The sequence below is a fragment of the Delphinus delphis genome, chromosome 18, assembly GCF_949987515.2.
Source record: "Delphinus delphis chromosome 18, mDelDel1.2, whole genome shotgun sequence".
NCBI classification, from domain to species: domain Eukaryota; kingdom Metazoa; phylum Chordata; class Mammalia; order Artiodactyla; family Delphinidae; genus Delphinus; species Delphinus delphis.
Window position 1 is genome coordinate 4,422,928 of NC_082700.1, and position 23,017 is coordinate 4,445,944.

Below are 23,017 nucleotides of genomic sequence, written 5' to 3' on the forward strand. Positions count from 1 at the left end.
CTCCTGTGTCTCTGTGTACATACATGCGTACACATACATATATAGTTCTTATATATACAAACATGTATCTATTTCTCTCTTTCTCCTTTAATCTGGAGCAGTTCCTCAGTCTGTCTTGACTTTTATGACTTGACATCTTGACATTTTAAGGGGAACCAGCCATGGTTTTCTGGGCCATTCCTTGGTCTATCTTCTGATGCTCCCTCATGACTAGATTTAAGATGTTCTCACGACTGTCACAGAGGGTTGACACCTCCTACTCAGGGCATTCTATCTGGAAGCTCACGTTACTGGCTTGTCCTGTAACTGCCCCTGTGAACTCTGATTGCTTGGTTAACATTTTGTCTGTGGGTTCCTGTACCGTAAAGTTTTATCCCCTATGTAATTAGTAAGTATCTTGTGGGGAGACACTTTGAGACCATGTTCTGTCCCAGTTCTACCCAGTAGTCTTAGCATCCACGGATGGTCCTTGGCCAAAGCACTTATTATTGGGGGGGGGGGGGTCACAGAATGGTGATTTTTGTCATTCCCTAATTTCTTCTGCGTTTATTAGTTGGAGTTCTGATGTAAGTGCTTTCACTTCTTTGCCTGTTATTCATTCATTCGTTTATTTACAACAGTCTGGACTCATGGACTCTTATTCCGTGGATTATAAGCCGTCATCTTGATTATTTGTCTTAGTACTCACATTTTCCCAGACTTGGCCAGTGGGACCCTTTCATGCTGGCTCCTGTGTCCTTTTGACGTGTCCCCACCACTCTCTGAATACTTCTTTGCTTTTTTTGAAAAGCACACCAAGATATTCTAAGCACATCTTGTACTTTTTCACCATCATCCCTAGAATCCGTCATTTTTTCAAGGAGCCTCGTTCCTTTTAGTGGAAAATGGAAAGCCAAAATCGTGACGAACCCAAGATCAAGGTGCTAGGTGTACGGATTAAAATTTCTGAAGGACCTCATTATGACTGGTGCCTTGTTCCGCAGAAAGGACTCTCACAGACACACTGATTGTTCCCCGAAAATCCTAAATACAACAAAATCCGCACATAATTTTGATGCCTTGGCAGTTGGGAGGCGCACTGCGCGACCTGACACACTTGGACGTAAGCTCGTGGTGGTGCCAATAAATCTGTAAATGGATCCTTTGTCAGTAAAGAATGAATAAATGGTGCTTACCTCTGTGTGGTCTTTAATTCAATTCAGAATTATTTTAGTGCAGCTATTATTGGACTTGCCACTGGAAGAGTGAGTACAATTAAGCTTTTCGAATAAGTTGCAGTTTGCAAAACGGAATGCTGTAATTGCAACACTTTATTCTTGTTCATCGGAAAATATAGTTCTTCCATTTCCTTCTCTTTAGTCACTCGTCAGCTTTCAGCAGCTGGAAGGGATTAAGTATGCAAGTCTTTAATTTCTGTTTCTTTTTATAAATTGAGAACTTCCAATGGGAGTATAGTAGCAGTTGTATGTTCTTTTCAAGTAGGGTTAAGCATGGAAGGTAAAGGGCCCGTGTTATTGACCCTTTTCAACGTATTTAGCATCTAGCAGAGTGTGCTTCTCAGCAGTGCTTGCTGTGCTTTGAGAACGCTGATGTCTTCTGCAAGAGGTCGTGCTGTACATGCCTGTGTTCTTGCTGGTATATGCTGTCCCTGTTAGTTAGATTTCTGCAGAGTTGAAGGGAAAAGGGTTCTTCTGGAGTTGCACTGGAATTTTTTTTTTTCTAACCGTGAATGGGCAAGTAGAAAAACAAAAATCAGTTGGTTCCATTTTGACTATGTCTGGCATTCCAAATAAACAACTCCTAGACCTGGATCTAAAGCATTCGGAACACGGTGCTCTGTCTACAGGTCATCCCGGTGAACGGGCAGGCATTTTCCCAAATGGGCTTCAGAAAACAGTATTTCTGAAAGGTGTTACTGGTGTTTCCAGGCCCAGTCGGTTTGAAAACAGGGTGTGCTAGGGGCTTCTGCAGAATCCTAACACACACGAGCGTGTTAAAGATTTTAAGATGCCCTGAGGCATAAATAAATGTTTAATCCTTCTAGTCCAGCATTTCCCAAACTTACATGAGCAGGGAGCCTTTGTTGGCTGTGTCCTTGTTAACAAGAAAACACTGGTACAGGTTATGTGTTTTTATTCAAGAGATACTGAGCACAGGCTCAGCACAGACAGTGCAGAGAAGCAATGCAGATAAGGCATGGCTCACACCCTTAAAGAACTTCGTCAATAAAGACAAGAATAGGGGCATGTGATGCGTCCTGTGACTGAGGCGTCCTTTGGGTACAGTAAGTCCCTGCCATGTGAACAAGTCCTGTTCTGAGAGTGCGTTCGTAAGTCCAATTTGTTCATAAGGCCAACAAAACCTAGGTACCCAGCTAACACAGTTGGCCATATAGTGCTGTACTGTAATAGGTTTATAATACTTTTCACACAAATAATACATAAAAAACAAACACAAACAATAAAACATTTTTAATCTTACAGTACAGCACCTTGAAAAGTACAGCAGTACCAGCCACATCATTGCTTCTACACTTGCTTCTGGACGTCCTGGGCTTGAAATGAAGGGACTGTACTGCTGTACTCTATACAGTGCTGCACAGTAAAGTACACAAAAGCACAACCACATGCAGAGGACGCACGCACGTGACCATGTACGCCAGACACGTGAACTAACTTACACGACTGGACCTGGGAACGCATGTTCGGGTCTTTGAAATTTCACAACTTGAAGGTTCGTATGTAACAGACTTACTGTATTTGCGAACACGGAGAGGGGCCTCTGATCTCACAGACCCCAGTCTGCATCTGGAAGGATTGATTTTAAGTGTATGCATTTTTATTCGTTTATTCAAAACTCTTTTTGAGCACCTGTGATGAGCCAGGCACGCCCTAGACCTTGGCGACTGAAACAGCAGTGCACAGACCGGGGAGAGACCTCCTCTCCGGATCGTATGTCCTAGTGGCAGGAGCCAGGCAGGAAACAGGATGAATAAGTACGGGTGTGTAACTTACTACGTGGTGGTAAGTGCTCGGGAGGAAAAGTACAGCCCGGCAGGGACGGGCTGCCTGTGTGTTTGTTTACGTCTGTGAGAGTGGGCGGGAGGCGATGGTCATTTAGATGTAGTTGCTGGAGAAGGTTTCCCTTAGAAGGTGACCTTGGGTCGGGACCTGGATGGCAGCAGTGGCCCAGGCAGGAGGGACAGGAGTGAGCCTGGGGAGGAGCGGGCGTGGCCGGCGCAGCTGAGCGTCAGCAGGGGCCAGTGTGGCCCGCGTGGGGCGTGGGAGGGAGAGGAAAGCAGGGGATGGGCCAGCGAGGCAGATGAGCCGGACCACGTAGAACCTTCTGGGCCGTGACTGGCCTTCAGTGTCTTCTGAGCGAGGTGACAGTGCACGGGTTCGAACCTGAGGAGGGACTAACAGGGTCTGTGAGCAAGTGGGGCAGGTTTCGCCAGTGCGTTCTTCTGGAGCCCAGAAAAGGGGCAGCGCGGAGGTGCACAGGGCCCCCCGTGTCCTGCTGAGAGCCTCAGGGGTGGCGTTAGGCTGCTGGGAGCCGTGCAGGGTCGGCGCAGTAGCAGCGTGCCGCAGGGATTTGAGGGCGGAAGGTCAGTCTGGAGGCAGAAAAACAAAGCTGTTGATGTAATTCGGGCGAGAAACAAGGAGGGCCAGAGCCGAGGGGCTGGGGGCGTAAGGGGCCAAGGTTTGGTGTCAGTGGCCGTGGAGGGAGGGAACTGTCCCGGAGGACTCTGTTCTCGCTTGGGCTTCTTTTGGGGTGGTCAGCGCCTTTGCACGTGGGGGTGCACGTTTGAGTTAAGGTGAACGTGAGTTCCTATGAGAACTTGTGCTGGCATTGAGATTCTTACAGGACATCCATGTGGAGATGCTTATGAGGTAATTAGATTCACAAGTCTGCTCAGGAAAGAGTTGACAAGGCAGCAAACAAACGTTAACTCTGGGTGCCACGTCTAGTTGCAGTATTTAAAACATATGTAATTTGTGTGCAGACTTTTTATTGAACAGACCCCTCACCAGAGACGGTGTACAGATGGGCAAACAGGCACATGAAAAGATGCTCCACATCATATGTCATCGGGGAAGTGCAAATTAAAACAAGACACCACTACACACCGATTAGAATGGCAAAAATGCAAAACACTGACACCACCAAGTGCTGGCAAGGGCGTGGAGCAACAGGAACTCTTGTTCATTGCCGGTGGGAGTGCAGCCGCTTCGAAAGACTGTTTAGCTGTTTCTTAAAGACCTAAACATTAAACAACCAAGTAAAAATTCTATACCATTTTGGGGCATTTTAAAATTCTACAACTTTGAGTCAGTCTCAGATATGTGTGAACATGCCTAATAAATTTTGAAAAATTCTACAGGCCTTTGACTGTGATACTTTATTTTTGTGATCATTTTGTGATCATTTGCGCAAAACCCCACGTGTTGAGATTGGAGTTTGGCTTGGGTGAGAATGTGGGTTCTGACCAGGTGGCCTTTCCCATGCGTTCCTTCTCCAGGCAAACATGCTGAAGACATATTTGGTGAGTTGTTTAATGAGGCCAACAACTTCTACATCCGAGCAAATTCTCTTCAAGACAGAATCGATCGCCTTGCTGTCAAAGTCACCCAGCTGGACTCAACAGTGGAAGAGGGTAGGTAACTGCCTGAGAGCTGTGAGCTGGAAATGATGCGGACGGGACAGGAGTGGTTAATCGCAGGGTAATTCCTGCTTCTTCCTTGGGGTCGTATGCTGTTATTTCATCTTGTCTTTTTCTAGAAGAACGATGAGGGGGAAATCCCACAACAGTGGGGTTAATTAGTAATTAAGAGAGTCCTATTTTGTCTGCCTTGTGTGCCACACACTCTTTTTTTTTTTGGTTGGTACGCAGGCCTCTCACTGTTGTGGCCTCTCCCGCTGCGGAGCACAGGCTCCGGACGCGCAGGCTCAGCGGCCATGGCCCACGGGCCCAGCCGCTCCGCGGCATGTGGGATCTTCCCGGACCGGGGCACGAACCCGCGTCCCCTGCATCGTCAGGCGGACTCTCAACCACTGTGCCACCAGGGAAGCCCCACACTCTCTTTTTAAATAAACTACACATGTAGTATTTGTTTTAAAGGACTCTTTGAATGCATTCAGTATTAGAAGTCCTCGTGGACGTAGTTGGTAGTTATTGGTAGTAAAGATAATTTCTTACCTAAAAATCACAGACTCTGTCCAGCTAAGGGGGAGGGTGAGCTATCACCTGCTGCTCTCCTTAGGGCCGAGGCTTCTAAGTCATGCCGCTGATCCTGCTGAGTTAACTACCCAGAAATAACATTTACTGCAGGCCTCTAGGCTTCAGGGTTTTAAAACAAAGTTAGTGTTGACAGGCGCTGTGTAGTTAATTGGTGGTCATACCCTGAAATAGGGGTAGTTTCAACAAAATGAATATTCAACAATTCCTTTTAAAATTTTTCCACTTGCTGTCTCTTTTGAACAGAAGACTGAAATTAGACTGGAAAAAATCTGTCCCCCAAAATCAAGATATGCCATTTTATATTTACTTTGAAAAGTTATTTTTACCTTTATATAAGGGTAGTTACAATTCCTCTTGTTGCATTAAAACAATCCTAGCATCTGATTTTTCTACTAGGCCTTTAATAGTAGTAGTAATAAGAAGGTTTTCTTTTTTTTAATATAGTTATTTATGGAATTCATCCCTCATCATTTAAGAAAAACATGTTTTCTCATGTTCAGATCTTTTTCAAAGGTCAAAATTAAATTAGCAAACTAAAAATTTAACAGAAATGTAGAACATTGATATTTAATACCTGTTACGAGCATTTCTTACTGACTCTTCGAACAGTAAGTAACAAGCTGAGGCTGTGCTCTTTTTAATCTGATTTTAAAATTTGTCTCTTATTTTAAAAAATAAAAATCTGAATAGCTGCTTGGTCTATTCCGGTAAGAAATTTTTAACATTTTAAATTAATCATTCACTTTTCAAATGGTATCACAAGTGTTTTATTTGTCTGTCTTCAGTTTTCTGTTGGTTCTTGCAGTTGTAACGCCTGTGATAAACCTTACACTGGAGAAGGTTAGTCTGTAGGTTAAATCTCATGAGATTCTACAGCATATCTCATATCCTTAAGATTTCTTGCCAGTCAAGATTTTACCTTATTACTTTCCTTGCCGTGGATGTAACTGTAGAAAAATCCCTCGGCCGAGTTAGGAAATCTGTGCTCTCCTTGGGCCTGCCACTGTTCTGCAGGTGACCTTGGAAAGGTCATTTAACACCCCTGACCGTCAGCTTCGTTGGTCCAGTGGGTTAATGCAACAGTTTACCCACCTCAAAAAGTCTGTGTGGAGGTCAGATGAGTTGAAACCTGAGATGTAACATGTTGTACAAACTCAGGAAACGAGGATAATTAGCCTGGTTCTCTCATTCCTTAGTGTAGATTCCTATCATGCTGCTTAATTTCTAGGACTACAGGGAGGTTGAAAAGCTTTGCCCTCTCTTTAATGTTAGTGTCAGAAAAATTTAATGCAGTTTTTCCATTTGTGTGTTTTTTGCAGAAGTATTTCCCACATGTATTGTAATTAAACTGGTATTAACTGTTTGAGTGATTTTTCCCCCCTAAGATACCCAGGGGTATTGTGTTTACATTCCTGTTATACTCATAACTCTATTCCTGTGTGGTTTCTGAGAAATGCTATTTAAGTAAAGAATGACGCTCTAATATTAGGTTCAATGAAATCATTATATCGCTACAGAAGAAGGAAAGGCGCGACTTACAGAGATGACTGTTTATCAGAGGGAGAGGATGCATGTACTATTTAAGCATGGTTTTAAATGAACAATAAAAGACATTATTTGGCTGTTCTAGGAGATGTTTATGATTGTGAGTCAAATTATACTTGTTTCTAAAATATTTCCATATAACCGGACTTGGACTTTTCTCTACATAGTGTCACTACAGGATATCAACATGAAAAAAGCTTTCAAAAGTTCCACAGTCCAAGACCAGCAGGTGGTTTCAAAGAACAGCATTCCCAATCCTGTTGCTGACATTTACAACCAGAGTGATAAACCGCCTCCTCTGAATATCCTTACACCTTACAGGTACGACCTTGTGTATCCCCAGAGCCTTTTCAGCGTAAGTAAGTTGAGAGAGGCGAGCAGTGCGGTGAAAATATCTTTTCAGACTGTGAGAATGATAATTGCGGTGTCAGCCACAGTGAAATTAGTTACTTACAGAATTGCTAAAGTCTGAGTCTTTCAAAATATAAATAAGTTTACCAAGAGAAGTGGGAGCGCTCATGTTCGCTTTTAAACGCAGATATCTAGAGCAGAAGTGGGCACATTATGTAATAACCCTGTGGGATTGTGGTGTTCCTCGCATGCAAAATCAAGTTTAAAGGAACTGCATAATTCACTTCTAATGCAGCAAAACACCTGTCTCAGCATTTCAGCCCTGCAGACATTTGTTACTGAATTCAGAAAAACATGTTCTACAGCATTAGAGGTTTCTAAGAGTGAATATATAGTCAAGAAATTAACCTTCTGTGTGAAGTGGTAGGACACATTATTAGGACCAGACTTCCAGGAAAAAGAAGAGAAAATGTGCAAAAAATGAATATTAAGAAACTAACTAAAAATGCCCTTTAGAACTCCTCTCCTCCCGCCGGCCACATCCGTGTGTTCTTTCCCATTTCATGTACTTCCCTGTCTTTTCACCCCACTGTCGAGCTCACTGGTCCAGCTTCTGATGAGCTCAGTCAGGCTGGTGGTGGGGTCCCCACGGTCCCCCAGGATTAGCTCTGCTGGGTAGTACCCCTGCAGAGGCCTTCCTGAAATCACTGTGTCCTTCACATCCATTATTGTCCTCCTGGGCCCAGTGGCCCTTCTCAGGGAGTGCCCAGAGGTTTTTTGGGTCTGAATTAACTATCCTTTTGCAGGGTCCAAAAGGAGACGTTTGGAGCTGTGCTTTGTTGCGGCTCTGCTAGTAAAGCAGTAATTCAGACTGCATCCCTGTCTTTCAGCATGGACAGAAAGATTCTCCAAAAAATGTAATAGAGATTCCATGGAAACCGTGATGGGCGAGGACCAGGGTACCACATTTTTATATGAAACAAGCACACTTTTCTGGAGGTTTTAGCGCACTCACTTAAAGATGTAGATGAATAGTGGTACTGTAAGCCTAACGTTTTAACTTGTGACTTTGCTTTTGTTCAATAGACATTTTTCTGGGACAATTTCAGTTTTACTTATTAGCCCAGAGCCATGAGAACGTAGTAAAATTTTCCTAAGAAACCTCAGTAAATACTTTGTTCTAAAGGAAAAAAGAAACCCAGAAAATTCAATGAACCACTTGTGTTTGATTATTCAAGATCATGATTAAATATTTGTGGTGATTTAAAATGTTTAATTGCATAAAAAATGAATCGACCTTTATATATTATATTATTGTGTGTTTACTCAGTTTTATGGAAAAGAAAAATGTCTTTGACTTTTTAATAGTATTTAAGAATAGTAGTGCCAGCTCAAATCTACTTTTTATTAATACAGAAATGTTTGGGGTAAGAAAGCACATAAACTTTTGCATTTGGACTTAAATATGACACAGTCACAATGCAGTCTTAAATATGAGATGTACAATGTGACTGAAAAATCGAATGTTTAGTTGCGATAAACATAGGACATTTCTGCTTATATTCTGATGTCAAGGTTAACATTTGCTTAAGTTATTAAACATATTTATTCCATTAAGTATTAGCTCCATTTTTGAAAAAAAGAAGGTGCATTTTATACGTCTTAAAATTGCAGCAAGTTCCTGCTCAGTTTTTCTGTCTTCACCTATATTGAAGGCCTAGTATCTTAGGGAAATAATTTATATTTTTCACAATAATGTTATTAATAAAATCTCAATAGTGCAGGTTGCTTCTCACTTAGGAAATTTGGAAAAGAAAGGATTTTAAGTAATTAAAGTTTAAAGTACAGAGTGAATTGTGCTGATTTGTTAGCGACTTTAAGACAGAGCTACCAGATGACCCTCATGAAAGCCTGGGTCTCTTTATTTGATGCTGAGAAGCTTACAGAACACGGCATAGCAGGAACTTCAAGACCATGTTTCCTTGAGTAATTCATGTCACTTTCTTTGACTGTGTGGCTACAAACTCTTTTCTATACTCATTTCTCTGATTTTTTTTTTCTTTCTCTGTATGCCTTAAATGACTAATTGAAATGCTAATTTTTAAAAATAAATTTATTTTGGGCTGCATTGGGTCTTCGTTGTGGCGAGCAGGGGCTGCTCTTCGCTGTGGTGCGCGGGCTTCTCATTGCGGTGGCTTCTCTTGTTGCGGAGCACGGGCTCTAGGCACACGGGCTTCAGTAGTTGCAGCACACGGGCTCAGTAGTTGTGACTCACGGGCTCTAGAGCGCAGGCTCAGTAGTTGTGGCACATGGGCTCAGGTGCTCCACGGCATGTGGAATCCTCCCAGACCAGGGATCGAACCTGTGTCCCCTGCATTGGCAGGCGGATTCCCAACCACTGCGCCACCAGGGGAGTCCCTGACATGCTAATTTTAAATGTAAATGTTTTGCCTTCTCTTGAAGGTAATATACAGGCCAGATACTTTTTAAAGCATTAGTAGAATAAATAGAGTGTTCCCTCCTTATCATGATTATTTTGAGCTTTGCTGTCTATTGATTTATATTACAACTGTGGATTCATATTGGCTGCATTCTTATTGGCTTTATGATAAATGAATAACTTATATAAAGACTTGGGGCTTCCCTGGTGGCACAGTGGTTAAGAATCCACCTGCCAATGCAGGGGACACGGGTTCGAGCCCTGGTCCGGGAAGATTGCACATGCCGTGGAGCAACTGAGTCCGTGAGCCACAACTACTGAAGCCCGTGTGCCTAGAGCCGGTGCTCTGCAACAAAGAGAAGCTACCGCAGTGAGAAGCCCGTGCACAGCAACGAAGACCCAATGCAGCTCAAAATAAATAAATAAATTTTTTTAAAAAAGACTTGAAGTATTTTTTAGAATATAGTAATTGCAGCAGTTCTTGACAATGAAATGGCTACAAGTGAATTTTCTTTGTCGGTTACTTCCATTTAAAAAAATATCTAGGTCATCATTTTTTATCCTAGTTACATTTATACACCATGAACCTTTTGCTCCTTTCCTAATTGAATTGTAGACATTGGGCAAACCTGATTAAGAGAAAAGCACAGAGTACTTGCTAATTTTTATCCTAATAACATTGTCGCTCCAGAGTAGAAGTGAATGTATATATATACTAAGAATCCATCCATCTGTGTGTGTGGCCCCCATTGGAATAAACAGAACATACCTTGGAATAACTGTGGAACTAAATGTTGCTGTTTACGAGCCATATTGTGATTTGGGCAGCACTTTGCTGTACCGAAATCTAAATTTGCAAGAGTAGTTTTTACTTCATTATTCTAGAAAAAAAGTGCTGTTCTTGCATGTTCACACATTTTTCCAAATAAGGAAAATTGGGAGACTTAACAGTGTATAAGGACAGTTCAAATTCCTCACGTAGATGTTATCATCTCATGATTTAGAATTAACATTAATGTTTACCCTGTATGAAACTCTCTAACGACCTTTTCTCCCCCCCGACTTGTAATACATTGGTTTATAGAGATGATAAAAAGGACGGGCTGAAGTTCTATACTGATCCTTCCTATTTCTTTGACCTCTGGAAAGAAAAAATGCTACAGGACACAGAAGACAAAAGGAAAGAGAAAAGACGTCAAAAGGTAAATAATTCTAGTATGGGAAACGTGCGTATAAATGGGATTCTCCCTTAGAAATTAGAAGTTTAAAATCAGTAAATTCTTTAAACGGTTGAGATGTTGAATTTCGTGAAGTTGTTTTAGAGGTTGCATTTGTCACATGAAGATACCATTCAGTCTAACACAGTAATACTATTTTCAATAAATACTGTTGATTTGTTCTCTAATACTTGCTTTAATAAATACAGTTTTGTTCGTAACTGTGGTTTATAACTTTTCTCTTGCTCTTCAAATTTCGTAAAGTAGTCAACATTCCATATCAGTTAGAATTTTCTGCTTTGGTCTTTTTAACATTATTAATTGTTGGGTTGTCACCTAACTGTAATTAAGACCGTGGTGAGAGGTTCATATTGGATTGAAAAGCGTGTGTGATCTGCACACTTGGAGGAGGGTAGTATTTACTAAAAATGAGATTCCCTTTGGTGGGGTGGTCGTAGGCAGGAGAATTGCAAGTTGGAAGGTTGAGAGACATCTGTACTGCAAACGCTCTTGGGAGGACAAACCCACTCTCAGATTAAGGAACTTCTGTTTTGAAAATTATCCCTTTGGGGCCCAGAAATTAGACTTAAACCATTGAAAATCAGAGTTAACTCTCCAAAGGCAGATATTTGCCAAGCCTTTTATATGTGAGCTGTGTTTTAAAAAATGACCACCTGCTTTGTTTGACAACTATTAGGGTGTGTGAATTAAGAGCTTAGCATGTTGTGGGCTGGCTGCCTGAAGGTTCTGAGACATCTAGTAGGTGTATTGGCCCAGTAGGAGTGACAGTTCGAGATGGAAGAGAACTTGAGATTTGAAAACAGGATTTAGGAAAGGGAACATGGAAATAGGTTGCAGACTGCAAGTGTGAGAGGTTACCACGAATTCTGGGAGAGAGCTCCACAGACTTGATTATCTGTGTGCACTTCTCGTGCTGATGGGTTGGGGAGATTTAATGGGAAATGTTCGAAGAGTTGCTGGGTATTCACGTGGAGAAATAGCCAAGCAAAGAAGCTGCAAAGTGTTCAGGTGAAGAAAAAGAAGACACTAATCTCTCCAAAGGAAAAGGAACAGAGATTTAAAGGCCTGTTGGTCTGAATCCCCGAACTCTTTGATGGTAACAGGGCAAACCCCCAAGTACTTTTAAGAGGACTCTCCTTTAAAAATCTCCTGCTTTTAAAGTGGCCTCCCAGGATTTCCTAGAAGCATCAGTGATACTTTTGACAAAAATATTTAACTTTTTTGCCACTGTTCTTTAGCCTTAATCTACTCTGTGTGGTTACTGTGTCTTCAAAGTTATTTGTCATTTCCTTGGCAGTTTTGTCTCGTTCCATATTCCTCAAAGACGTAAAATTCTGATGAGAATTTCTTATTCATGCATTTATATAACGGTTCTTTTTTGAATGGCTTGTAAATGCTGTGACGAAAAAGAAAGGATTATCCCCCTCATGGAGATGAAAATACAGTGGGGGAAACAAACATTAGATAATCATGCTGTCCTTTGGAACTCAAAGAGGGAAAGAAATCTGAAAATTTTAATACAAATCTGCTTTCTATAGGAACAGAAAATGAGGCAAGATATCCTTAATTTCCCAGGATTTTAGAAGCCCAAAAGTCACTTTCACTTTGGAACAGACAATTCTATCTGAAGGAAGAATTAGTTTAGAAAATTTGGGGATAAGACATCCATTGTTTCTGAACATTAAATTTCCTTGGTTTGATGGTCTAAGAACATTTTTTTTAAGTTATGCAAATAGTTATGTCGTTGTAAGGCTGTAGTTACAGTGCTGGGCAGGAGAAGCCTTGGGGGAGGTGGCAGCAGCAGGTGGGGTGACAGTGCAGAAGGTGAGGTGGTGAGTTGAGGAAGGCCCCCCGGTGTTGCTCGCTGAGGTGCAAGGACTGAGAGCAGAAGTTAGCTCCGCAGAGTGAGTGTGTGTGCGACTGTGCGTGCATGTATGTGAGAGGGGATGCCGGAGGCGTGCTGGGCAGACCGAGGGGCTTTCAGGTATTGATAGGAGCAGCTAGGATCATCCTGGGGCAGGAAACAGCCTGCAGTAGCCTCAGGATTTTAACCTAGGCAGCGTAGTTGAGATGCAGATGCCTCATGGTTAGCATTTTATTATAGTTGGGTGTGTGTGTGTGTGTGTGTGTGTGTGTGTGTGTGTGTGTGTGTGTGTCGGGTGCGTGTTGATGGGTAGATTGGAGGCTAAACCATTGTAAAGAAAGTGGCAGATATAACACTTATCCCTGAATATGTCAGCATACATCTCTTAAAAGTAAGGGTGATAGTTATCAATTAGTGTAATACAGTGACGCTTGAGTGAGATGTATATTGGAACCCATTGAGGTCTCCCTTCTTTGTTCTCTCTTTTGGTTTTAAAAGTGTTCACACAATACATGCCAGTTGTAAAATGCCCCACCTACCCTGAAGTAAAACACATTTGTTTAGAAAATTTGGGGGTGAGTTTCTCCCTTGCCCAGGCATAACCACCCTCTGGTAACACATGTGCATACTTTTCGGCCTTGTAGGGCGTTCATAAATACATGTGTACACACTTCACAGAGTATTTTTTATTCCTAGAATTGACCTGTATACACACACACACACAGACATATACATAGAGTGACGTAATAAAGGTGGACTTCATGCTTTTTAATAGTTGTGTCATATTCCAAAGTTCGGAGGCTTCATAAACTATTTACCCATTACCGAATTAATGAATATTTAGGTTGCTGCTAAATTGTTGCTGTTACAGCACTGTAGGGGGTACCTGTACTCATGTGCACATATTTCGTCAGAGTAAATTCCCAGAAGTGCAATGTGAACTTGAAAATTTGAAAGATCCCATCCTATTGCTCCTGACCCTTTAAGGACTGAACCAGCTTATACTCCTAACAGGCCTCCTCCGGTCCTGAAGATTATTATTATTATTTGGCATTATCTTCATTTATTTAAAAATTAAAAAAAAAATTTTATACAGTTTTTAAAGGTTACTTTCCATTTACAGTTACAGTTACTACAAAATATTGGCTCTATTCCCCATGTTGTACATACATCCTCGAGCCTGCCCTACACCCACTAGTTTGCACCTCCCCCTCCCCCATCCCTACGTGCGCCCCACCACTGGTAGCCACTAGTTTGTTCTCTATATCTGTGAGTCTGCTTCTTTTTTGTTACGTTCATTAGTTTGTTGTAGTTTTTAGATTCCACATATAAGTGTATCATACAGTACTTGTCTTTCTCTGTCCGACTTACTTCACTGAGCATAATGCCCTCCAAGTCCATCCATGTTGCTGCAAATGGCATTATTTCGTTCTTTTTTGTGACCGAGTAGTATTCCATTGTATATATGTACCACATCTTCTTTATCCATTCATCTGCTGATGAACTATTATTATTTTTTGATGAGCTTCCCCACCCCCCAAAAAATCAAATACGAATTGCACATCTTTCTGTGTCTTTATTAACACTTGGCATGTGTTCTGTGAATTTCACGTTCACGTCGTCTGCCAGCACATCACTTGAGCCTCCTGGGTACGTGGGCTAATGGCTCCTCTCCTCTCCCATGGGCCTCCTCTCCTTCTGGACACCTGAGCAGCTTTCTGCCCGGCATCCCTGCCTCTCCCCGTGGACTCTGTCCCCAGCACAGGGGCTCCTCTCACGTGCCAGCCCCTCCCCTTTCAGTCTTCATGGTTTCCCGTTGCTCTTGGGATAAAGAACAACATTTCTACGCAGCCTTCAAGGTCTTACCCACCGTTCGCCCGAATTCACACTCGCCTTCTGTCGCTTCTCCTGGCGAGATGCTGTCCCATGGCCTCTTGCGTGCGTCTGCCCCCCTCCTCTGCAGGACTCAGGCCTCCTCACCCTGCAGAGCTCGTCCCAGCCTCTCGGGCACCCTCCCTGACTTCCAGACCGGACAGCGTTCTCTGTGTAATACAGTCGTATTGTTGCACATTTCATAATTGTGCATTTACCTGTGTGACTCTGTGGGCTTCCCCGCTGGACCTCAAGCTCCATGAGGGCAGATCCTTGTCTTCTTTTGTTTGCCGTTTGTACCGTCCGGGCCTGGCAGGTGCTGGGACGTAGTGAGCACCATCGCTCACCTGGACGTGATCATTCAGTCCGCGTTTACTGAGCATGGAGGTGCCGTGAGGGGAGCGTAGGACATAAAGGCGCATAGTTCACCTCCCTAAAGGTCAGCAGATCTCACGGGGGAAGCAGGAGGGACGTAAACACATGTAGAAGTAACTGTCCTCACCTTTAAAGAAGCACCTGCGTAGGACCCAAGTTATTTATCGAAGACATTTTTGCTGGCAAAGTAGGGCTGGAGCAGGAATGATTCTTTGTACGGGAGGGAAGGTAAGTTCTTATCTTGTTTTTTTTTGTTAAGCTAGTTGCAGGGTTCGCTTAAATATTCTGCAATAACCTTTTCAAACTGAAATGGAGCATTTAAAATTGTGTTTTGAAAGATGATTGCACGTTAACAAGTCAGAATGGTGTAGGGGTGGGAAACGATTTCTCTGTCTGGTGCGGGCAGGTATTTCATGTGTGTAATAGGGATCTAAAAGGTGTCGTACATTGAAAACGAGCTAAATCCTAGTGAAGTGGGAATTCTTGGTCCAAAATGATGGTAAGCGACTCTTGAAGTTGCAGCACGGTAACTCTGATGTGTCGACGTTAACTCGTTAGGTACGTGTTATTTTGGTCGGGTCTGAGTTGGGTAAGCATGTTAGAACGTTCTTGACCCGGGAGTGATGGAAACGGGCCTGCCTTGCCTGCACGCCAGGCTCGTGGCTGCCGGGGCCGCTGCACTAACCCGCTCTTTTCCTTCCCTCTGTCTCGGCACGCTTGCCTTCCTTCCCGGACGTCAGGAGCAAAAGCGCATAGATGGCACAACCCGGGAGGTGAAAAAGGTTAGAAAAGCCAGAAACAGGCGCCAGGAATGGAATATGATGGCGTATGACAAAGAGCTTAGACCCGACACCAGGTTGTCGCAGAGCGTACACCATGGAGCATCTTCCGAGGGATCCCTGTCCCCAGACACTAGGTGTGTGTGCGTGTGCGTGTTCGTGTGCATGTGTGTGTGCAAAGCCGGCCTTGGCTTCCCTGTAAATGGAAATGCACGGTAGCATTGTGCTTCTCTGGCCCACAGTGTGTTTCCAAACTTTCCTTAAAAATGAACGGTATATATGCTTTGACTTCGAAATAATAGTTTACAGCAGTTTTCTGTGACGTTGGGTTACTTTGTGTGATTTTCTGTCTCTCTGGCTTAACTCGAGCATTCCATTAACCTAGATGCACTGTTTTAACATTGATTCTGAATTTGGGCATAGTACCTGCCTATGACTGACCCTTTTAATTTTAATAATCATTTAATTCTCTCTCCGCCTCTTTTGCTTAGAATGTTGCCTTTCCTTTCACTTGGTATCTGAACCGATTGGTAGGTGGTAGCTGATGTGATCAAGGAATAACTGTTGTTCTTTTTGATAACCTTTTCTAAAAGTGATGAACAAAGATTTTTTTCCTTCAGTTCGCTAATCTTATGTATTCTAATTGCAGGAGGAGAATTCTGTTGAAGTTTATTTTAAAAATTTGTTAGCAATTAAGTAAAAATCTCTCTTGCAGATGTGAAAGATGTGGTCAGTAAGCAGCATTTATCCCAAAAGGGCTTCACTGAAGGAGAAGAACTGACCAGTCAATTGTAACTTACGGTTAATTTCCTATTTCTGCTTCTGTAAAGTTGGAGTCTTCCGTCAGTGTTTAAAAATGTGAATAGAGAATTCTTACATGATTCAAGGATGTTTCACAAACAGCAACAACCTGGACCTTGCGTTAGATCTGGGTTTTTGGTTTTTTTTAATGTTTGTCTTTATTAACCTCAGTGTTTAGCACAGACTGACAGATGGAAGATACTTTTGATGTTTGGTGGTTACAGCCCTATAAATACTCCTACCCCACAAGGGCTGTCAGTCATTGCCTGTGAGGCAGGTCTAGGTCATTTTTCTGTACAAGCTGCGATCGGTTAGCTATTAGAGAATTACTGGAGCTTTAACTGAGCCCTGGCCTCAAGTTTTAATCTTTATGTCAGTTTATTTCTGTGGAAAGTAAGAATGATGACACACTTGTGCCCATAGTTCTTTGGGTGGGAGAAGTGCTTGAGCTTGATCGGTCCCAGGAGAGCCATTTGGGTTTTGTTTTTTTCCAGCTAACTTAGTTGTGACCGTTGACTCATGCAAAACATATACTTTGCAATTCTCCATATATTCCCTTTCATTTCAGTAGGTAGATGGAAAGTGACTTTTTTTAATCCCTCAGTTGAATAATTGATATTTATTCTAGAATCTGAGATTAGATTGTGCCATACTGGGTGTACAATTGATGGATGATTTCCCTTAAATTATTTTGGAAATTTTTATTTGACTAAAGCATATCACTATTTTTCTTATTATGAAATAAGATAAACTTTCCATATTTGCAAATTATAGAAAAAATTAAAGTATTCATAATCCTGTTATCCAAACAAACCACTTTTTTTGCATTTTAGTGTATTTCTTTCTTTGGTCTTTTTTCTGTAAATGCAAAATTTTTTTTTTTACAAAAGTGAAATCCTGCTCTGTTTTCTATCTTTTGATTTTTTAACTTCTTGTATTCACGTTTTAAGTATTACTTAGAAACTTGGTTTTTAGTAGATGTATTCAGGATAACTGAGGGAAATTTGAGTATCAGGTATCATGGTACGTGTATAAGTTGTTCATATAACTTACATATTTTAAGCTGATTGCATAAACTGATGTTAAGTTTTACTCTCTTTGTAGATGGTCAGGGATGGTTTGATTCTAAGCGTACGTTTAGGATGAGACTTGATGCAGTGCCTGTCCACTGCTCTCCTCAGCGATCCGGAAGCAGGATGCCTCCTTGCCCACCGTCCTCGCCCCTTTCCTCCTCCTGTCCTGGGTGTTGCAGACGCCCGACTCTGCCCACCCTCCCACCCACAGAACCCTGCGGGATTCGTTTGATTCTCCCACTGGGTCTCCACTGCTTACACCTACTTCCTCCTGTTGCCATCTTGTCTTCACTCCTCCAAGTTCTCGTTCCCGTAACAGATCATTCCTGATGCTCATGCAGCTTCAGGACCACCTGCTCGTGCCCACACTAGTGCCGTGTCTTCTGTGGCTGATTTCTGCCTTCCTGTAGGGGTCCTTGTCTCTCAGAGGTCACCCCCCTCCTCACCTCTCCTCCAGCCCACCGGTGTCCCCTGTACTTGGACAGTGACCCCTCGAGTGACCGGTCCCGTCTCCCACCCACCCTTCGTCAGAGCCCTGTCCTTCCCGCTCTCCTGCTGTAATTCTTGATGTCGGACCTTCACCGCCCATTCCTTTCCTCCGTCCGATTATGCCGTTTGTATTGCCTCCTTTCGGCCCTTTATCACCAAGCTGCTCTACAGGACAGCTTTCCAAATTGTGCCAGGATATTCCCAGTTCCTGGCTTCTCATCCCCTCAGGAGCAGTCCGTGTTTTGTAGACGAGTCCATTTCCCTTAGAAAGTTACGCCCAGTCTATGACGCAGCCCCCCCGACAGAGCCAGGCACCCATCGTCAAGGACTCCAGAGTTTTAGGTATTTACGTTTTTAAAATAAGATAAATCTAAATACAGGTCAGAGTCTTCCCCCGTTGAAAATATTTTTAACTCTCTGACCAGCGAGCGGTTGCCACAGTTCAGAAGGCAGGCACACGCGCACTGTAAGCTAGAGTTCATAGGGCACTTAGGGGAGAAGAAAGTGAGTTACAGGTTGTTATTATATTGCAATTAGGGAAGGAAAAAGAAAAAAGCCAGCGATCTTTTGCCATTTAAAGAACTTTTCTGTGTGGTGTGACGCTCCAGGGACGCTACTGTCTGAATTCCAAAGACCCGATGTGTGTTTGCCTCTTTCCTTCAGAGGGAGAGACACAAGCTGAATCCTAACAGAAACCAGCAAGTAAGTGTGAGAAAAGTAAGAACGAGAAGAGAAGAGTGGGAGAGAAGGAAGATGGGCATTGAGTTTATGAGTGACGCCAGGAAACTGCAGCAGGCAGGGAGCTCGGGAGACGACAGGACGCCCAGAGGGTTTGTCGCTCCGCTTGTTCTTGGATCGCAGCCTCAGCAGCCCCCTGCTTCGGCGTCACGAGAGGATGTGCCCCCTGTACTGACCACGCGTCCCGTAACCCGGGTGACTAACACCGTGTGACGTTGCCGAGCCCTCCCCTCCCCCAGCGGCCGGGTACCAGCATCCTCCTGAACCCTGCTGACTAAAACGAGACGCGCATTCCTTTCAGAGTTTCCCTCCCACCCGTGCGTTCAGAGACAGCAAGAGGGCCTCTGCGCGTGGCACCGCACTCCTCCTCTCCTTTTTGGCTAAATATGTTTCTTCTGTTTAAGAAAACCGCGACTCACCGTATCGCATCCTTGATTTCTTTTTCTGTTCTTACTGTTAATATGTGTCCGGTTCGTCTGCCCTTTGATAAGGTCTCATCATACGCTGTCAGTTTCGTTGCACTAAAATCTTAGGTCTCCGATGCCATTTTCAAGTTAAGCACAGTGTGTCTTGCAGCCTCTCTTAGAAGAGAGTCGGCTGCGATGTTGAGGAAGGGGGCTCTGCTGCCTGCCGCTTGCCCGTCCGTGTCCGTCTGATGCACTCTCTTCAAAGCTGCGGCTCTGAATCCGCGTAACCCTGGCGCTTGCTGCCAAAGTCGTGATTACATTGTCGCTTGTGGGCCTAGACCTAGCTGATGGGAAAGGGAAAAAGCGTGTGATTTCTGTGCCTTGGCCGTGTTATTATTCAAATACATGCTGATGCCTGGGAGGGGAAATCTTTTTCACTTACGTCGTTTTCTCCCACCCCTGGTTCTGGCCGTCAGGTCCCACGCGTCGGACGTCACGGATTACTCGTATCCTGCCACCCCCAACCATTCTCTGCACCCGCAGCCCGGGACGCCTTCCCACGGAGCCGGTGACGCACCGCCACGCGGGCCGGCAGCCCAGGCCCCCGAGCACGAGTTCCGGCCCCCGTCGGCCTCGGCCAGGCACCTGGCCCTGAACCGGCCCCAGAAGCCGCCTCCGCCCCCGCCGCAGGCCGCAGAGGCGTCGCAGGCCCCCGCGCCCCTGGCTCCCGCCGACTACGGGTAATTCCCACTCCCGGGCTCTGACCGTGCCTTGCCATTGCACTGGGGTCTTGCTGTGCGTGGTGGAAGAGTTTTCACTGAATAATCACACTGTGGAGGCCAGGATGCAGCCCAGAATGACCGGATACGGATACTGTCAGTCGTGAGAAATCCTGTGTGAAAAAATGCAGTGTCATGCTGCTGCCCCTTTTTATTACAGATAAACCTCAGGTTGGTGTCTGTATTCGCAAACACACGTTCCCTTTATGTCTGAATGACTGAGCCAAGGCATTGACAAAGAATGAGCTGCCGGTTTTGTGAGCCTGTCCCAGCTGCTCCAGTGTTTCTCTGATATGCCGGGCGAACCGCAGAGAACGCGTATCTCAAAGGACAAAGCTATACAGTACAGCGCTTGCTACACTTGTACATGTCACCCGGACCTCTTGGTACCCAAATACTCTTCTGCCACCAGGTCCTCTTGTTTTCTGTCGTTTGGGAAAAATTTGAACACCACCTAAACAAAGACCCTCCTGTTCAGCGTTTGTTCATTGAAGCCCCCGCCTGTGTTTTGATAGGCTGTGGTTTTCGCACCACCTCAGCCTTTAAAGAGTTAGCCCCTCCGAGTCAGCGCCCAGGGAAGTTGAAAATGTGTTCCCATCGACAGTGTTTTTCTTCACTCCAGAGCAGTGTGGGTCACGTTCTGGATGTAGGTCCCTCAGCTCCCCGAGGTTTTCTCCCGTGGTTGGTTCTCTTTAAGTCAGGATCCCCAGCGTGTGTTCTGTGGCTCCTCCCAAGCATCAGGCAGAGAGGGTTTGCGGTCCAGCTGGTTTGGAAAGCTCTTGGCTAAATGGAACTCAGCAGATTTCTCGGCTGGAGGGGTTTTCAAAGCTTTGGATGTTCTGATGGGCGTCACGGGCTTGGGGAATTTCCGTGGAGACGCGATATAAAATACAGAAGTGTCCAATCTGATTGGCCACAGAACCCTTGTAAGATGGGTTTTCAAGCCCCCACTTCTGAGATGCCTCGTGCAGAGGATGCATTTGTGCTGCCTTCTTACCTCTGCAGTCAGCTGTTCCAGTGTTCCACAGAAAGTTACGTTTTCAGTGGTTAACTTTCTGGTGCACGTCAGTAGATGCTCTTGAATTCCGACCTAGGGATTGGTGTGGTCCTGTGGTCCAAAGCGTGGGTGTTCGCGTCCTGCAGGGTTGTAAATTCAGCTACCAGTGTGCGTCTTGTCCGGGGAGGCCCCTCTCCGAGGCGTGCGGGAACCTCCGAGGTTGGGACCCTGGGTTGCTCTTTGGTGACTCTTGTTTCGTGTCTCCGCCAGGATGCTCCCGGCACAGATCATGGAGTATTACAACCCCTCAGGACCCCCGCCGCCGCCGCCCCCGCCCATGATCCCTTCCGCACAGACTGCCTTCGTCAGCCCCCTCCAGATGCCCACGCAGCCCCCCTTCCCAGCGTCCGCCGGCCCCTCCTACGCGGGTCCTACCCACCCTCCCTCCGGTGGGCTGGTGGTCACGGCCCCGCCCCCCCCGGGCCCCCCGCCGCCGCCGCCGGGCCCTCCAGGTGCCGGCTCTTCGCTCTCCCCCTCCCCGATGCACGGCCCGCCGGGAGCCGAGGCAAAGAGGCCGGAGGCTGCGCAGCCGCCCGTGAGCGACGCCCGGAGCGACCTCCTCGCTGCCATTCGGATGGGTGAGTGCGCGTCCCGGGACGCTGCCCCCTGTCCCGGCGGCTGCAGCCTCGTCTGCTTCCAGGGACCCCCTCTGCCCCAGAGGGCCGGTAGAAGAGGGTTGAAGGAGCCTTGTTTGGTTTTCTTTTTTCTTGATAGTGGATACATTTTTTTTTCAGTGCAAAGTAAGCTCAGTGATAAAGCACTGAATTCAGGAAAGCTTTACTTGAGCAGAAACGGATAATAAAAATGATCATTAGTTAATTGGATCTTTTTTCTCTGCGTTCTACTCTAAGGGCCAAAGTATAAATGAAAGAAAATGAGCTCATGTCAGTGATTTAGTTTTTTTAGAAACCTAGGATGTAACTTACTTAGCCTTTTCATATTTTTAGTTTGATGTGCTAAGCCAGTAGATTTTCAACATTTATTTAAGTAGCAAAACCCTTGTCAGGTGAAGGTCCTACACCAAACCCCAGAGCACGAAACCTTAAGAAGTGGAGCGTCTCTGGTCAGATCAGGGCGGGGAGCTCTTGTATGCATTGACGTTACTGACGCACGATGATTTTGTCAAGAAGAAAGTCCCAGAGTCAGAATACCTCACTGATCACGCGTTTGCGGGCCTGGTAGGACAGTGTTTTGCTTTTTGACACCTGTGAGCCTTGTCCAATGAGAGGGATCCGTAACCTGGATGTGTCAGAGGAAACCTCTGAGGGGTCCACATCGAGGGACGTCCTACAGAAACGTGAAGGTCGTAGAACACAGAGACTAAGGGAGGTTAATGAAACGTGGCGAGTAATGTAACAGGTGAGATCCCATGGCGGATCCCAAACCTGGTGGAAAACTTTTTTCGTTTGTTATATTAGGTCTATTTGCAAAATTTAAATAAAATTCGTAGAATAGATGGTACTATTGTATCTCTGCTGCTAGTCTGATTTTGATCAATTTTTTTTTTAGGAAAGACACATGAAGTATTTTAGGGGCAAAGGGACATTATATGCCACTTAACTCTCAAATGGTCCAGAAAAAAAGTATGTGTGTGTGTGTAAATGAGAGCGAAAGAGGATAAATTTGGTCAGATGTTACCAGTTGGGGAATCTGAGTAGGTTATATGGGAACGTTTTTCTACTAGTCTTACGGCTAGTTTATAGGTCTGAAATTACTCTGAAAGAAAAGGTTAAGGAAATAACACAGCACATTGTTAGATATCCCATTTTGTTACTTACAAAAGTAAGAGAGTAAGGTGATTGCGATCTCATACCCATTTTCAACGGTAATTGTTGAAGTTGAGCTTTCTCAATTACCTCGCCCGCTTAGCCAGAAGCTTGGCTCTGTTTCCCAAGCCTTTGGGTCCCAGGCTGTCCAGGAACACGGTCCACTATGGGGGCCACCGGCCACCGTAAATCTACCTTGAAACA

The 23,017-nt window shown here is 44.6% G+C and overlaps 1 protein-coding gene across 4 annotated transcripts in view; it reads left to right on the forward strand.

Annotated features, from left to right (window-relative positions):
• WASF3 (WASP family member 3) overlaps positions 1-23,017 on the forward strand; it is an 89,562-nt gene that overhangs the window by 63,093 nt on the left and 3,452 nt on the right. For 3 of the 4 annotated variants that reach the window (XM_059995853.1, XM_059995854.1, XM_059995855.1), the window contains exons 4-9: positions 4,520-4,654; positions 6,952-7,105; positions 10,660-10,777; positions 15,665-15,840; positions 19,688-19,951; positions 21,258-21,625. In XM_059995853.1, coding sequence (XP_059851836.1) covers positions 4,520-4,654; positions 6,952-7,105; positions 10,660-10,777; positions 15,665-15,840; positions 19,688-19,951; positions 21,258-21,625 — 1,215 coding nt within the window. Of the gene's footprint in view, positions 1-4,519; positions 4,655-6,951; positions 7,106-10,659; positions 10,778-15,664; positions 15,841-18,729; positions 18,897-19,687; positions 19,952-21,257; positions 21,626-23,017 lie in introns of all 4 variants that reach the window. The other variant, XM_059995856.1, reaches the window with a different exon arrangement.